Source organism: Hordeum vulgare, chromosome 7H, assembly GCF_904849725.1.
Source record: "Hordeum vulgare subsp. vulgare chromosome 7H, MorexV3_pseudomolecules_assembly, whole genome shotgun sequence".
NCBI lineage: Eukaryota > Viridiplantae > Streptophyta > Magnoliopsida > Poales > Poaceae > Hordeum > Hordeum vulgare.
This window is the reverse complement of record NC_058524.1, coordinates 419,280,353-419,297,476: the sequence shown is the minus strand read 5'-3', so window position 1 is coordinate 419,297,476 and position 17,124 is coordinate 419,280,353. Positions and strand designations below refer to the sequence as shown.

Here is a 17,124-nt window from a genome sequence, read left to right as displayed (position 1 = left end):
CTTAGGATTGACAACATTTAAATTTGTTGTGATTGTATGAGCAATGGGGCCCTTGTTAATGAGGGTGAGGAGGAGGATAAGGAGGATAAGTGTCAATGCACATAATATGATATATGTTGAATAAGGGACGTGAAACTATTGAAGTCCTAAGTCATGGTTATTGGGTAGAGGAGTCTGGTATTTTTTCCTTTGCAACATGCTTTTTCTAATATTATTATTATTATTATTATTATTATTATTATTATTATTATTATTAATGTAAATCAATCTGTGGTTGGATGGTTAGAGGGACAATGGTATTTCGAGTCCATCAAGATTCAAGTCCTCGTGCTTGCATTATTTCTAGATTTATTTAATAATTTCCAAAAAATAATAATTATTATTGTTCCAACGATTATGTTTTCAACCCGAATATCATTTGAAATCCATGCGTTCCTTTATATTCCCTCCGTTTCTAAATATAAGTCTTTTAAGGAATTTCACTAATAATCTACATACTGCCAAATCTCTAGAAAGACTTATATTTAGGAACAGAGGAAGTAGATTCATACCGAGACAGATAGACAATGGGATCGAAAAGATGGACCGTCACGATTAAAAAGCATTCACCAGCTACCTCAGAATGCCTGAATTTGGAGCATTGGCTCATGCAAACTTGCCACGACGGTAAACAAAACTATGTACATACTGCCAAATGCCACGAACTGAAAAGTAATTAACAAGATCTCCTCGCCGGGAAGAAACGAGCAACGATCACTGCCGCCACGACGACGATGGCGACGAGGAGCTCAGGCTGCCGACGAGCTCAACAAAGTCGCTCTCAGAGCACGGTATGGTGATCCCGCTGCCGTGGTGGTCGAAGCCGAACTTCTCCTCTGCGCTCTCCAGTAGCGCAACGAACGACGGGTGCCTGAGGTAGGCCGTCGGGATCACGAACCGCGCCCTTGCCTCGCCGACGTACACCGCGAAGTGGCCCCTCGGAACCGCGACGCCGCCCTTCCCGCCGCCGCCGCCCTTGGCCAGGTGGAGCCTCGACATCAACTGCTGCAGCTTCCCACCCATGGCATTGGTCAACTAGCACGAATGCTACTGGTATAAGGTATTTGCTTCTGTATCGGTAGCTAGCTAGTTAGTGTCACCGTGAGTAAGTTGCTTAGCTTGCTTGGTGTTGCCGGTTGCCGCAGCTCAACAATGCTGTTGCTATATATAGTAGCCGGATACTATAATTTTTCTGTGTGCTGTCAGTTGTTAAACCATCTGAAATGGGATTAATTTGACCAAAAAACATTGCCACATGACTGTCCCTGGCATGTTGCTTTTCCCGTTAGGATGAGTCCATTTGAGATGAGAAGATATGTCGCTAATATGAACACTCAAGTGTGTCTCGATCAAGTAAGTTGAGCACTCAAATCGTTTTCCGATGACAAAACTTGGATGCTTTTAGCTGTTGAGTTTATACATGTGAAAAGAAGACCATTTCATTATTTGGCCATTTGCTGAAAGTTTCGCCATCTCGACATGAATAGGCTGTTTCAAGATTAAGGACCCATGGCTGTCGTGCATTGGCGTCACAGCAGTTCAAAGCTTGCTCCAACTTGCACGGCAGGCCTCGCCGCCGCAACGACAACTGGACAATACAAATGGACGCGGCCCCACGAGTGGCATCCATCGCCGGATTCAGCTCGTGTACAATTGCCCAGGGATGGAGACACCGCCGCATGGGCATCGATCCATCCTCATGTGCCTGACCACGCGCGGATTTCGGCTCAATCATTGGCACCGGCAATGGCGGCTTAGCAGAGTTTACGCCCCGGTAAGCGGGAGATTAAGGACCGATGAGTGGATAGAGAGGAGCGATCGAGTGGACACCTCTGACGTCAAGAATTTGATCGGCACCGGCCCACGGCATCGTCCATGGCGCCCACGGCAACGTCCGGAGGGCACGCGCGCCATCCGCTTCTGCGGCCAGGAATCGCGCGTCGCGTGGGGTGATGATCGAGTCGAGAGCAGCTAGGCTGGCTGGGCGCCTCGTCCCAGGTGATGCGCCATGCCGCGGGCGAGATCGCGCTGCAGCAACATACGGGGTGCCGGCGAGATGAGATACATGATCCGGCACACCTTTCTGACAGACTGTTCTCACTTTGGGAATCGGGCGCGAGGATAGATATTTTCGGGTCGTAGAGTTGCACTGATTACAGTAACTTTTCTTATATTCTCTGTATTTGTTTAACGAAAGAAAACTGAAAACAGTGCCAGTAATAATGTGACAACAAAATAATATTAAAAAAAGGCAAAAAAATGGAGTTCATCTAGAAAATGCGTCTGCCGGGAGTCGAACCCGGGTCTATTGCTTGGAAGGCAATTATCCTAACCGTTGGACTACAGACGCTGTGATGCACGATTTTAAAACGTCCGGTTATTTATACTGTCTAGACCGTCCGAATTTTGATTGAGATTCATTTTGTTTCTCGAGAGTGAATGATCTGATATCAAATCAAATAGACACGAGGACACATCAAGCTAAAATATAAAATGATATCAGAACCATCTGTGGTTGAACTGTAGATCCTTCTCTCACCTCGATTTTTCTCCACCTTTCTTGTGAAGAAACTGAAGAAGACCAAACCTTCACACTATCTATAGTCGTAATGGCTTAATTCAGTGCCTCAAATGCCATGGCGCGTCAGCGAGCACGTCTCCTATTTCCTTCTACATATTCGTGTACATCATATGAAACATCATATATCCATGTTACGCAAGCAACGTGATGAGCTACTCTACGTGATTAAACAAAGGTCAACGAAATCATTTGCAAACTTACAACCAAATGCACATAAACGAACTTTACATCATCCAAAAGATTACTAGAGTTCATCGTCAGATAAGTTCTTAAACTTCAACAACTAAAACGATAATAAATATAGGCCGGATCATCAGTTCCGCGTCGGGTCTTTGCCCTTCCGGTCGCAAACGGAGCTATAGGCGTTCGCGGTTGGTGGAGGATCTTGGTTATCATCGTTGGAGGTGGAGTTGTGGTCCTCGCCGATGTCACACGAGGAATCAGAGAGGATGTTCACCCCTTTATACGACGGACGGCCTGCCCTACTACCGCTTCAACTTGGCGACCCAGCTGCCTCGTTCGTCTCGCACTGTGACCGCTCAATAGTAAGTCGGAGCGCCTTCGTGTTCTACAGCGACCGACGGTACACCCAAGCGAGGAGTCGCTCGTCCTCGTCTGGCTTGGCACGCAGTGTGCGACGACGGCTCACAGACTGCTCTGTCGTGCCCCTCTCCCTTGCCCACTACCTCTCACGGCAAGCAGAGAGCGCCTTCGATTATGAAGTGCGCGTGCGGGGCAGTGGCGCGGGCACTAGCACCCAACGCTACCCGCATTGAGCAGCAACCGACAGGGAAAGGGGACGGCATGAGGGTAGAGCAAACTATGATGCCCTGGTGGATCTACGCGCGGGCGGGGAACTACTAGCTTCGACGTTTTTGTTGCATCGACGCGGGAGCAACGACGGTGCAGATCTGGAGCTGCCCCAGGTGTCCACCTTGGATCGCTCCAAGGCAATGTGGAGGGCAAGCTCCTCGTCGTAGTTGATGTCGGTGCTGGAGTGGTTATCGGAGCTCAACATCTCGCTCGATTCGATCAGAATCGAAGAGGGGACGGAGAGAGAGAGAGAGAGAGAGAGAGAGAGGGAGGGAGGGAGGGAGGGTGGGAGGGAGGGAGAGAGAGAGAGGAGAGGGAGAGCGAGAGAGGAGAGGGAGAGCGAGAGAGGAGAGGGAGAGCGAGAGCGAGGGAGAGGGAGAGAGAGAGAGAGAGAGGAGGGGGAGGGGAGGGAGAGAGAGAGTGTGTTTTTAGTAGGGCATTTCAAAGACCGAGCTCCATGAAGGCTGAAATCTGAATAAATAAAATTCAAACTCTTTTATTTTAATAAATTCTGAAAAATATACACGTATACAAGGATGGAATGTATATGTGTGTAAAATTTTACGGTGAAATACCTTGAATGTCAAGCTGCACAGAAAATTGTGGACTTTAAGAATGAACGATGCATGTGTTAAAAGGCCACATATGTTTTTATGTGTAGCTCTTATTTTAACGTATTTCATCACGAGATATGCACATTATGTCTCTGGTATACGTTCATTGCAGTTTTTCAAAAATATTAGAAACGTGAATATAAGTTTTGAATTTTCAAAATAAGGCGTCCTTGGAGCTCGGTCTCAATTTAGCATTTTCGTTTTTTCTGTGTTATCAGTACTCCTATTCCTTTTCCTATTCCAGTTCCATTCAATCTTATTTAAGGTAAGCCTCGGCTATTGTGCTAGAGTTCGCTTTCCTTAGGTTAAGCAGACATGCCATGTGGCTCGGATGGAAATCTGAAGTACTACATGAACGCACTGCCGCTCATTTCTTCCCGGAGCATCGTAGAGAAACAACTGCATTGACAAGCGACCACAGTGCTGCTGCCTACTTGTCCCTTTGAATGCCAAGTTGACAAACGGCGATCGCTGCGTATTCATGAGGAACGGAAGGGTTCGGTTGATCGGCTCACATGAGCCATTACTCGTGTGTCAAGAAAGTCTGAATCTGAGACCTCATAGATGAGATCGGCATACAGATACGGTCCTGGTACACGAGAGCGTTGCATATTTAGTGTTGTGTGCGTCATTTATGGACGAAAGCTAAATTAAATCTTAAACTTTGAATCCCTGAAATCGTCACACCGAACTCACTGATCCTGGTCTATTTTAAACCTTGACATAACTTAGCCGGGATTTGTTGAATTGGGCCGGGCCCATTAGCGCAGTTGCCCACGCGCGCACCCTCTGCTCTGGTTTTTTTGTTTTTTCTTTTTTTTTTGCTTTTCCACATGTGTATATTTTTTCAGTATCCAATGTATTTTTTAACACATATGTATCAACAGTTCCAGTAATTATCCCTGTGTACCTATTTTTCTAAGAGTGCCACAGTAGTATAATTTAAAAAAAACAAGCATCAACTTCCGAAGGCATTAATAAAATGACAAGCAAGCTGATTATTACCTGGGGTTATAGAAGATCTGGAACATGCTCTTTGTACCAAGGTTCGAGCATTGGCTATATAGCGCCGGAAAAGCGGATCCATTTTTCAGCTGAACAGCACGGGGTACTCCCAGTCTAAGCTCCCCATCATCGCCCCTGGGAGTTGATGAAAAATGATTAAAATGGACCAACAACATGTTGAGCTACTTAGATGCATGATCATGTTAGCCTACCGCAGAAAGAGGACAGCATCCCCGGAGACAAGCTTCTTCTTGTTGACAAATGCACTCCATCCGGTGGTTAGAAGGTGCCTGCGCGGCTGGCCTGCATCACATTCAGTATTAAATAACAATAAACATTTTATAAAATTGATATATATATTTTTGAGGTATAAATAACAATAAACGTTGAATGTTTGGCGCTAGGATTATGCTCCTACAAATTTATAAAATGCATGTTGGACCAATACGAATAGAATTAAAAATACGAATAGAACTAAAAATACGAATAGAGTTAAAAAAACCAAACATTTTTTTGAAACAAAAAAGACACAGAATTTGTGACAAAAATAGAAAACATAAATATTTTTAACTTCTGAACAATTTAAAAAATGCGCGAACTTTTTTTAAACTTCGTAATTTTTTTTGTTAGTGGGCCGGTCCAATTTCTGTCTATAAGAGTAGCAGCCTAGCAGGTTATCCCGGTCGGGATTGTGGTATTGCCAGAATCCCGGTGTGTCAAACGGGCCTAGGGTACAAAATAGACCGGGATTACAAGTTCAGAGTGTCAATTTCAGAGATTCAAAGTTTAGGGTTTAATTTAGCTTTCGTCTGTAACTTCAAGGTTTGTTTTGGACTTTTTCCAGCACCATGGCAACGACTGTCGGCTCGTTAATTTGGACCCGTCACCTGACCTGCTATGCTAGTACTACACGAGGGAATGGTTCGGTGGTGGTTTCCGTCGCCGCTGCAATCGGTGGCACTCCCTCGGTAAAGAAATACTCCTACTCAATAGTATAACTATCTTATAGTACTCCATCCGTTTCTTTTTACTCTGCATATAAGGTCCGGTCAAAGTCAAGCTTTATAAAGTTTGACTAACTTTATATTAAAAAATATCAACATTCATAACATGAAATCAATATTATAAGATGCACCACGAGATGTATTTTCATACTATATAATTTTAATATAGTAGATATTCATATTTTTTGATATAAATTTGGTCAAACTTTATGTTGTTTGACTTTGACCAAATCTTATACGCGGAGTACAAAGAAATGAAGGGGGTATTTATTTACGGAAGGAACACATTTTTTTGTCGGATCAATCGGTGAGACTCTACTGGATATTGTATATGGTGATCAATCGGCAAAATATCTTGTACATGATGACCTAGCAGCACGTTACCTTTGTCATGATATATATCTTGACGCAAGTGTTCCTTTCTGAAAACCAGGGGCTCTTGCTTCAGCTCATCAATCAACATGTGACACCGTGCGTGGAACAATGATAGGAAGATATACATAACCCACATGTCAATTTAAATGTGTGGTATGCTACAAATGGATATCGCCCTGTTTTATAAATAAACCCACACAAAGCGATACATAGTATTGAGAAAATTCTTATGCATTGTAATAATAAGAATCACATAAAACAAACCAAACACAATCCCATAAAATAAACCAAACACAGTAAAAAGCATCGGGAGTGCACTAATAGACGCCTTCGACAAGCTGCTGAGAAGAAGCACATGAGAGGCTAGACCATCACAAGACACGATCGGACGCTTATGACAAGCGAACATGCATCACGTGGAACAAACCACCTAACTGTGTCACATCATCACCACCAAACTGAAGTCGGAGAGGAGAGGATCCGCTACCCTCTCGCTCTAGACCGAGGAGTGTCGACCATGCTATCAAGCAGAAAGGATAGAGAGAAGAAGGCATCTCGTGTAAAAGATAGGTGCACACGAAACCACTAGCCGCCCGAACCAAGGCGATGTTGGTTGGAGCTCCAAACCACCCCCCCCCACACACACACGCACGCACACACACACAAAGAGGGTCACTACAAGCACCACCGCGACCCTGGAGAAGACATGGGTTTTCACCCTAAGCGCGGGCAAGGGGGGCCAAGGCGGTGCCACCAAGAACACAACACATGCATGCATCCCTGCCAGCTCTGGCGCCGAGGTGCCCAATATTCGTTAGGCCCCTCCCGCACACCTCGCCAAGGGTACTCAAGCCACACTTGTCATAATCGACCAAGGACTCCAGATCTAGATCTAGGTTTAGGGGGTGTTTGTTTACAGAGACTTTTTAGTGTATGGACTAAAAAAAGTCCCTTTTAGTCCCATCTAAACCAAACATGAGGGACTTTTAGGGACTAAAAGTGGGCATTTGGGACTAAAGGAAGAAGTCCCTAAAGGAGAGTCTTTTGGGGACTTTTTCCAACAGTGCCCCTGCTTTTAGCATGTCATTTAATAACCTCTAGTCCATTAGTAGGGATAACATGGTCATTTAGCATGTCATTTAATAACCTCTAGTCCATGTTTAGTCCCTGGAACCAAACAGGTAGGGGCTAGGGACTTTTTAGTTGGGACTAAAAAAAGTCCTAGTGCTTTTTAAACAAACAGGGCCTTAGCTACCACTCAGAGCGATAACTTCGTGAGTACGACACACCACAACAGACATTGCCACCTACATGGCTGAGGAGCATCACCAACACATGTTGCAATGTTGGTTGCCGGAGAGTAAGGCGTGATCAAGCCATTTAGGGATGCCGCCACGACAGCTAAAACCCTAACCCCATGCATCGACACCAATCTAACGATCCAAGGTCAATGGAGGAAGCCACCATGTCACTAACAAAGGCTTGTTGTCCCGGCTCAAGCATGCTTACATGACCAAGTATGGAAAGGACCAAACCCATTGGCAAATCCATCCGTCCACTCCAGATCGAGATAAGGAGAGACTCGTCGATGGAGGGACCCCACCCTAAGAGTGCGCGAGAGGCGGCAACAGCCGAGCCATCCACACCTAGTAGAATGTGTCTGAAGGTGCCCCTGATCTGACAGAGCATCGGCTCTGGGCGATGGTTCCATAACCACTCCCTATATGAGGTGGTCAGTGACCCCTCTAGCCTTGATCGTGCCGCCCGAAAAGGGGGCCAACCAATGACAACTCTAAGAACAATTGGATGTGCTGCCATGGGCTAAGGTTGAGAGAGGGGGAGGGGAGAGACGTGGGAGATTATGTGCTCCCGCCTACCATCAGTTGGGGATTTCCCGACTTGGTGTTGACTGGTGGTAGTGAGGAGAGGGGGTGAAGGGAAGGTTAGGGTGACGACAACAAATCACGACTTGTGTTTCCTAAGATGATGATGCACGGTCTTGAGAGGTTTTTCATTAAGATATGGAACCCCCTAAAGTGCATGGTATTAGGAGTAGATTGATATTATTCATCATCTACTGCATATCAATGGTTGTGTGCATTCAGTTGATGTAGAGGCCGTGGTAATCCTCATTTTTCTTAAATCACTTGCTTACCAAGTTAAGAAAACGATCCATGTTAAATGAGAAGTTTAGGAAATCATCTACTTCCTTTATATCGTGTAATAAAGTGGTGGAATAGTGGTACTTAGGCGGAGGAACCTGAAGTGAACTCAGGTATTCTGAACTAAATCTCGGACACAGTAGTACTGAATGTATTTAGACAGTATTTGTATCCTACTATATCATCATCTCTAGAGTTTAGACTCCGAGCATAAAAACCTTTGGCTTTCCTATGGTAGAAACTGTAAGCAACCAACATCTTGTTTTGAAATAAGGCAAAAGATTTGCTATTTCATTTATCAAGGAAGAAGGCTTAGACAAAGCGAAAAAGTGGCAAGAAAATAAAATGTCTACTCTTGCGGCATTACTATACTCAAGTGCTTGGCACCCGCCAAAGCCCAAAGAGACAACTCCTCTTTAGTCTTGCTAATAAGGACCACCTAAGGGGCAACCGTGTTGTGGAAGATTCTAGCATTGCGCTCCTACAAAATCTCCCAAGAGATGAGCATCATCAGCGAAGCGAGCACCTTGGGGGATTCGCTACAAATATGAACGTTTCCAGTCCACCATTCCCACACCGAGACCCTCGTCATACAAGCAGCGGTATTGATGTGATGCATGCAAATACACTCGAGAATATAACTCCACACACGAAGGGTGAATGATATTGGAACAAGAGACGAGCTACAGATTCCTAGCTTTGCTTGCAAAGGGGGTGTTAGGGCACATTTATCCCTAAGTAGTTTTGGTGATTGATGACAATGCATGTGTGGACTAATCGTGCGCATTGAGCATTTCCGACAATTCATGACTAGGCACAAGACGATTCGGTGCCCCTCGTTGTCTTTCAAAGACAATTTCTTTCTACGTTTCTCTTTGGTGGATTTGAGTCGTAGGAAAGCCGTACTATTAAGAAGGGGTCCGCTTCGGAAAGGTTTGGGCGGAATCAACACGTACACAATTCTATTGCACCACCTTTCCCTTGCTTCAATGGAGCTCCAGCGTGTTTCTCCCTCTCTGTGCAAAAAGGACCAGCGGTAGTACCGCAGGCATAGCGGTAGTACCGCTCTGTGGGCGGTAGTAGATTTTTACTACCGCTCTATCAGACTTTTTGCGCATCCACAGCCTCAGCGGTGGAAGGCACGGTAGTATTTTTTTACTACCGTGGTTGGTGAACCTACCGTGCGGTAGTACCGCTCCTAGCAACCGCTCTACTCGGGCTGTGAGTGGGGGGTAACAATTGGATTCTTTCCCCCACTATATAAAGGGGTCTTTTTCCTCAAGAAGGTCACCTCTTGCCTCCCTGAGCTCCATTGTTGATTTCCTAAGGATTGGTTGAGAAGGCCCTAATCTACACTTCCACCGAGAGATATTTGATTCCCCCCACTAATCCCTTGTGGATCTTGTTACTCGTGGGCGTTTGATCACCCTAGACGGTTGAGGTCACCTTGGAGCCACATTCCATTGTGGTGAAGCTTCGTGGTCTTGTTGGGAGCCTCCAAGCTTTGTGTGGAGATTACCCCAACCTTGTTTGTAAAGGTTTGGTCGCCACCTTCAAGGGCACTAATAGTGGAATCACGGCATCTCGCATTGTGTGAGGGCGTTAGGAGAATACGATGGCCCTAGTGGCTTCTTGGGGAGCATTATGCCTCCACACCGCTCCAATGCAGACGTACTTCCTGTCAAAGGGAAGGAACTTCGGTAACACATCCTCGTCTCCACCGTTTCCACTTGTGGTTATATATTACCTTTACTTTGTACTTATTATTGTTGTGGTGTATTCCTTGCTTGCACTAGTTGTCATTGTTGTTAGCATCATATAGGTTGCTCACCTAGTTGTTCATCTAGAGAACCTTTTGTTGCTAACCCTAAATTGTTAAGAAGAGCTCAAAATTGGTAGTTGCCTATTCACGCCCCCCCTCTAGTCAACCATATCGATCCTTTCAGGGGGCAATGACCGCAGTTGGACCACCCACCACGAATAAGACGATCTGATGTCCAAATCCTATTTTGAAGCAGAAGCCAAGCAAAAAGGTTGCACCACCAAGGAGCCCACATCTTCCACACCGAATAGGCCATGCGACATAGTAAGGCCCTCAAATTTTGCCTTGTAAGCCAAGGAGGCGGAGTACAAACCATCCTTCGTGAACTTTAAAATGATGGACTCCTCCATATCCTCGACAAGTGTGACCTCGTCAAGCTTTTCCCAAAGGTTGGCAAACAATTGAATGTGGTCGAGGTTTAGGTCGTTGGAAATGTTGATGTGAGCAATCCAAATGTTGTTTGTTAAAGCTTGCTGGACCATGGAGTTTTTCTTTTTGGATAGATCAAAGACGTCGGGTGTAATATCACGGAGGCACAAACCATTCGGCTAAGATGAGTTCTAGAATCTGGTCGTACACTCATTGCCAACTGTGACTAAAGTGGCAAGCTAAAAAAAATCTTTATCCTTGACCGTGCAGGGCATACACATCCCAATCCATGGTTTTGCGGGCTCTCTCCATTCAAACCAGAGCCACCGAAGTCTAAGAGCCTTGGCAAATTTGTCCAACTTAAGCACACCCGGGCCACCATGTTTCTTTGGCTTGCAAACAAGGTCCCAATTAACTTTGCATTTCCCACACGAAACCTTATAGGTGCCCGCCCAAAGATAGGTGCAACGTATACGGTCAATCTTCTTGAGAGCCTTCACTGGGTATCAAGAGGCGTAAGATGGTAAATGGCGATGGCAGTGAGGACAACGTTGACAAGAACAACCCGACCTGCAGTAGCGACATGTCTTCCTTGTCAAGGTGGGGGCTTGCATGTGACCTTGTCCTCAAGGTGTTGCAAATGGATCCTCTTGATACGCTTGACAGACAGCGGGAGCCCAAGGTATCACATCGAAAACAAAGTACGGACAGCCAGGAAAGCATGTAGAACATCATCAAGATCAACGTTCTCACATCGAATATGGGCCACGAGGCTTTTGGTGCGGTTGGTGACTAAACTGGTAACATCTCCAAAGGAGGCCACAGAGAAGGCAAGGAATTGGACGTCCTCTTTGATGGGCTTTACAAATATGGCAGCATCATCGGCATAGAGCAAGTCCTGGATAGTCGTGGCTCTACAACAAAGAGGATGCAGGTGCCCTTGGACTGTGGCTTTGTTGAGAAGATGGTGTAGAGGGTCACTCGCCAACACAAACAACCGGGGGGGGGGGGGCAACGGATCGCCTTGCCTAAGGCCACGTCCATGCTTCAACGGGTCACCCAACACGTGATCATTATCAAAACCCTCGACGAAGCCGTGGAAAGGAGGGCCGAACCCGAGACGTGAAATCTGCTTGGGAAGCCTAGATTCCTTAAAGGATCCAAGAGGAAATCCATCTCACACGGTCGAAAGCTTTCTTGATATGGAGCTTGAATAACAAAGTCGGGGTCTTATTATGATGCAACTTTCTCGCCATACCTCTCACATACATGAAATTATCATGGACGCTCATCTTCTTGATAAAAGCGCTTTGGGCATTTGCGACAAGGCTTTGCATGTGTGGGGCATGTCGTGATGCCATGTCCTTAGCTATAATCTTCGCAATGGCATGGATAAGACTGATGGGACGAAAATCGGAGATGCACTCTACCCCATCTTTCGTTGGAATGAGGGTAATGTTTGCCGAGTTGAGCCAATGAAGATCGGGGGTGTGCAAGCTCAAGAAGTGATTGGCCGCATTCATAATGTCTCCTTTGATGATCTATAAACATTCCTTGAAGAAGGCACCGGTGAAGCCGTTCGGTCCCGGAGCTTTGTCACTTGGTAGATCAAAGATCGCCTTCTTGACCTCCACCGAGAAGGCAGCCCAAGGTGTGAGAGATCACAAGCGGGGATGGGGATATTATCCCAATTGTTGTCGATGGTACGGGGCACACTCCTCTCAGTGACCTGCCTGAAGTGGTTTTGGATGATGGACTTTTTGTGTTCACGGTTAGTGATCCAACCGCTGTTGTGCTTAAGATGGTGGATGAAATTCTTTCGCGTTTTATGGCTGACCCAAATGTGAAAGAAGTGAGTGTTGGCATCCCCATCTTTAAGATTGGTGATTCTCGAACATTGTACTTTGCGCGCGCTCAAGCACATACAAACTAAGCACCTTTGCGTTTGAGTCTCCTACGAATGTTCCGTTCATTCACACTTCAAAGACAGGTTTCTTGTGCCACGTCAAAGCGAAGAATGATCTCAAGGGCCATATTAATTTGCACCTTGAATGCGCAAAAATCGCTTTGCTCACTTTTTAAGAACTTGACTTGTCTTTTACATCCTCTGGAAAAGGAATTGGTAAGGATCAACATGGTTCATCTCCCGGTTCCAAGCACCTTGGACAACATTTTTGAATCTAGGCATTTTGATTCAAAAGTTTTCAAAGCGGAGAGGGCAATGGAGAGGGACGAGCAAAGAGCATGCAGGAGGTGTGTACCAAACTGAAGGTCGACGTGGAACATCGACCTGGTGAAAATTGTAAATGTGACGAAATGGGAACTATCCCTTAATGTGATGAGTAATTTACAGGGTTCAAGCAAATGCAACAGTACATTGATGAGTACTAATGCCACGTTCCAAGAAGAATTAATCCTCAGCTAATAACAAAATGTATCCGTCCTACTGCAATCTAGTAAGTAGCAGGGATCATATCGATGGCTGGACCGGCCGATGCATGCGCCGGCGCCGGTGTGGTCGGATGAGCTGCAATACATATCTAGTGGTAGTCCACCGATGGGGAGGAGGAGGATGAGCAGCCGCCGACGATGTCGGCGAAGTCGCCCTCTGAGCAGGGGATGGTGAGGCCGCCGCCGGTGCGGTGGTCGAAGCCGAACTCTTCCTCCACCCGCTTGAGCAGCACGAGGAAGGACGGGTGCCTGAGGTACGCCGTCGGGATGACGAACCGCTTCCGCTGCTCGCCGACGTACACCGCGAAGTGGCCCTTGGGCACGTCCGCCGACGCCCGTCCCTTGGCCAGGTGCAGCCTCGCCATGAGCTGGTAGAGCTTCCCCGCCATTGATCTCCTCCCCACTGAGCTTCCAGCAAACAAGACTGAGCCGCTTGTATGTTGTTTCGGTTGCACGAGAAGACTGGACTGGAGTGATGGTGAAGAGTGGTGGGAACCGAGGCCAGCTCCGTATTTATAGCTCTGGCATCGGCGTCGAGATACTCTAATCTACTGGAGGCAATCATCAAGAGGTGGTCTGATCTGAGCTGAGCGTGCAGCATGGCGTGCGCCCCAACTTGTTGTGTGGTGGTTTCTTTGTTGCTAAACTGGACATGGCACATGGGGAGTGTACTGTCGATATATATATATATACTGTATGTGTGTATCTGCATTGCATGCATGCATTGATATTTGATCAAACCAATCCCGGTGCTATAGCTGGCTGCAGAGACGTGAATGAGCGGGCCAGTGTGTCGAGAGGCGGCAGTACAAGTGCATTGTACGTGCCTCGTACGCACGGTGAGGTTGGTGAACTGGGTCGAGACTTGGAGAGGCATGCAGCTCCGGCCATGGGCCATGGCTGCCGCTCCTCTGAGCGACACAACACGCTTGACGCACTTCGCCCTGTTTGGATAGTTAGAGTTAGATTTTAATCCTGAACAAACCTGAACTATAAGTCTAATCAAAAATATGTTTGAATGACAGGGTTAAATTATTAATAAATGTATTTTTTCAATCATTTAGCTCCTTTAATCAGGATTTGGTGTGGTGAAGGTAGAAGAAAAAGTAATTTTTTTGAACCCCACCTAACTCTAATCCAAATAAGCACTTCTTGGATGGGTTAGTTCTTTTGGGTGGGTTAGATGCATCTAACCAACTCTAACCCTTCCGTTTGAATATTTTAGGATTAGTTCGATCCAACCTAACCAACTCTAACTCTAACTCATGGATCCAAACAAGGCCTTAGAGATATTTGTGTTGTAATCTTAAACCACCTTCTCTATCTCTCCTATTCAAACTATCTATTCTTATCTGTTGAATCCTAGCGATCTGCAGAGTCCTTGTAAACCATTGCAAGTCAGCCCCAATCAATATATACTCGCGGCTCCTTCCTGAAGGAGTAGGAACGCTTCCACGAAATTAACTCTTATATGATATACAGAGCCAAACCTCTTCCTTATCGTCTAGCGACACAACCACAAAACACCCATAGCCATGGCCTCCAGCTCGGCTGCTCTTGCCCCTAACCTAGTGTTGGAATTATGCCCTAGAGGCAATAATAAATATAGTTATTATTATAATTCCTGTATCAAGATAATCGTTTATTATTCATGCTATAATTGTATTGAATGAAGACTCATTTACATGTGTGGATACATAGACAAAACACCGTCCCTAGCATGCCTCTAGTTGGCTAGCCAGTTGATCAAAGATAGTCAGTGTCTTCTGATTATGAACAAGGTGTTGTTGCTTGATAACTAGATCACGTCATTAGGAGAATCACGTGATGGACTAGACCCAAACTAATAGACGTAGCATGTTGATCGTGTCATTTTGTTGCTACTGTTTTCTGCGTGTCAAGTATTAATTCCTATGACCATGAGATCATATAACTCACTGACTCCGGAGGAATGCTTTGTGTGTATCAAACGTCGCAACGTAACTGGGTGACTATAAAGATGCTCTACAGGTATCTCCGAAGGTGTTAGTTGAGTTAGTATGGATCAAGACTGGGATTTGTCACTCCGTGTGACGGAGAGGTATCTCGGGGCCCACTCGGTAATACAACATCACACACAAGCCTTGCAAGCAATGTAACTTAGTGTAAGTTGCGGGATCTTGTATTACGGAACGAGTAAAGAGACTTGCCGGTAAACGAGATTGAAATAGGTATGCGGATACTGACGATCGAATCTCGGGCAAGTAACATACCGAAGGACAAAGGGAATGACATACGGGATTATACGAATCCTTGGCACTGAGGTTCAAACGATAAGATCTTCATAGAATATGTAGGATCCAATATGGGCATCCAGGTCCCGCTATTGGATATTGACCGAGGAGTCTCTCGGGTCATGTCTACATAGTTCTCGAACCCGCAGGGTCTGCACACTTAAGGTTCGACGTTGTTTTATGCGTATTTGAGTTATATGGTTGGTTACCGAATGTTGTTCGGAGTCCCGGATGAGATCATGGACGTCACGAGGGTTTCCGGAATGGTCCGGAAACGAAGATTGATATATAGGATGACCTCATTTGATTACCGGAAGGTTTTTCGGAGTTATCGGAAATGTACCGGGAATGACGAATGGGTTCCGGGAGTTCACCGGGGGGGCAACCCACCCCGGGGAAGCCCATAGGCCTTGGGGAGACACACCAGCCCTTAGTGGGCTGGTGGGACAGCCCACAAGTGCTCTATGCGCCAAGAGAAGAAAAATCAAGAGGAAAAGTAAAAAAAAAGGGAGGAGGTGGGAAGGGAGGAGGACTCCCTCCCACCAAACCTAGTCCAACTCGGTTTGGGGGGAGAGTCCTCCCCCTTGGCTCGGCCGACCCTCTTGAGGGTCCTTGGACCCCAAGGCAAGGCCCCCTCCCTCCCACCTATATATACGGAGGTTTTAGGGCTGATTTGAGATGACTTTTCCACGGCAGCCCGACCACATACCTCCACGGTTTTTCCTCTAGATCGCGTTTCTGCGGAGCTCGGGCGGAGCCCTGCTGAGACAAGGTCATCACCAACCTCCGGAGCGCCGTCACGCTGCCGGAGAACTCTTCTACCTCTCCGTCTCTCTTGCTGGATCAAGAAGGCCGAGATCATCGTCGAGTTGTACGTGTGCTGAACGCGGAGGTGCCGTCCGTTCGGTACTAGATCGTGGGACTGATCGCGGGATTGTTCGCGGGGCGGATCGAGGGACGTGAGGACGTTCCACTACATCAACCGCGTTCTCTAACGCTTCTGCTGTACGGTCTACAAGGGTACGTAGATCACTCATCCCCTCTCGTAGATGGACATCACCATGATAGGTCTTCGTGCGCGTAGGAAATTTTTTGTTTCCCATGCGACATTCCCCAACAGTGGTATCAGAGCTAGGTTCATGCGTAGATGTCTTCTCGAGTAGAACACAAAAGTTTTTGTGGGCGGTGATGTGCGTTTTGCTGCCCTCCTTAGTCTTTTCTTGATTCCGCGATATTGTTGGATTGAAGCGGCTTGGACCGACATTACTCGTACACTTACGAGAGACTGGTTTCATCGTTACGAGTAACCCCCTTTGCTCAAAGATGACTGGCAAGTGACGGTTTCTCCAACTTTAGTTGAATCGGATTTGACCGAGGAGGTCCTTGGATGAGGTTAAATAGCAACTCATATATCTCCGTTGTGGTGTTTGCGTAAGTAAGATGCGATCCTACTAGATACCCTTGGTCACCACGTAAAACATGCAACAACAAAATTAGAGGACGTCTAACTTGTTTTTGCAGGGTATGATTGTGATGTGATATGGCCAACGATGTGATGTGATATATTGGATGTATGAGATGATCATGTTGTAATAGAAATATCGACTTGCACGTCG

At 46.3% G+C, this 17,124-nt stretch overlaps 2 protein-coding genes and 1 non-coding gene across 3 annotated transcripts; all 3 read right to left on the bottom strand.

Moving 5' to 3' along the window:
* Nucleotides 1-539: 539 nt before the first annotated feature.
* On the bottom strand, nucleotides 540-1,162 carry LOC123411059 (auxin-induced protein 15A-like). Its single transcript, XM_045103981.1, has one exon. It carries the CDS (start codon nucleotides 1,060-1,062, stop codon nucleotides 754-756), a length of 309 nt encoding a protein of 102 aa, XP_044959916.1. The 5' UTR covers nucleotides 1,063-1,162; the 3' UTR covers nucleotides 540-753.
* Nucleotides 1,163-2,317: 1,155 nt separating this feature from the next.
* TRNAG-UCC lies at nucleotides 2,318-2,389 on the bottom strand. The gene has a single exon. It is a non-coding gene; the product is annotated as a tRNA-Gly (tRNA).
* A 10,704-nt stretch (nucleotides 2,390-13,093) lies between these two features.
* Nucleotides 13,094-13,710, bottom strand: LOC123411060 (auxin-induced protein 15A-like). The gene has a single exon (XM_045103982.1). The coding sequence runs from the start codon at nucleotides 13,622-13,624 to the stop codon at nucleotides 13,325-13,327; it is 300 nt and encodes a 99-aa protein (XP_044959917.1). The 5' UTR covers nucleotides 13,625-13,710; the 3' UTR covers nucleotides 13,094-13,324.
* Between the last annotated feature and the right edge of the window lie 3,414 nt (nucleotides 13,711-17,124).

Bases quoted from the DNA above. Each gene is read 5' to 3' on its own strand.
- LOC123411059 (XM_045103981.1), bottom strand. From the start codon at position 1,062: ATGGGTGGGAAGCTGCAGCAGTTGATGTCGAGGCTCCACCTGGCCAAG.
- LOC123411060 (XM_045103982.1), bottom strand. From the start codon at position 13,624: ATGGCGGGGAAGCTCTACCAGCTCATGGCGAGGCTGCACCTGGCCAAG.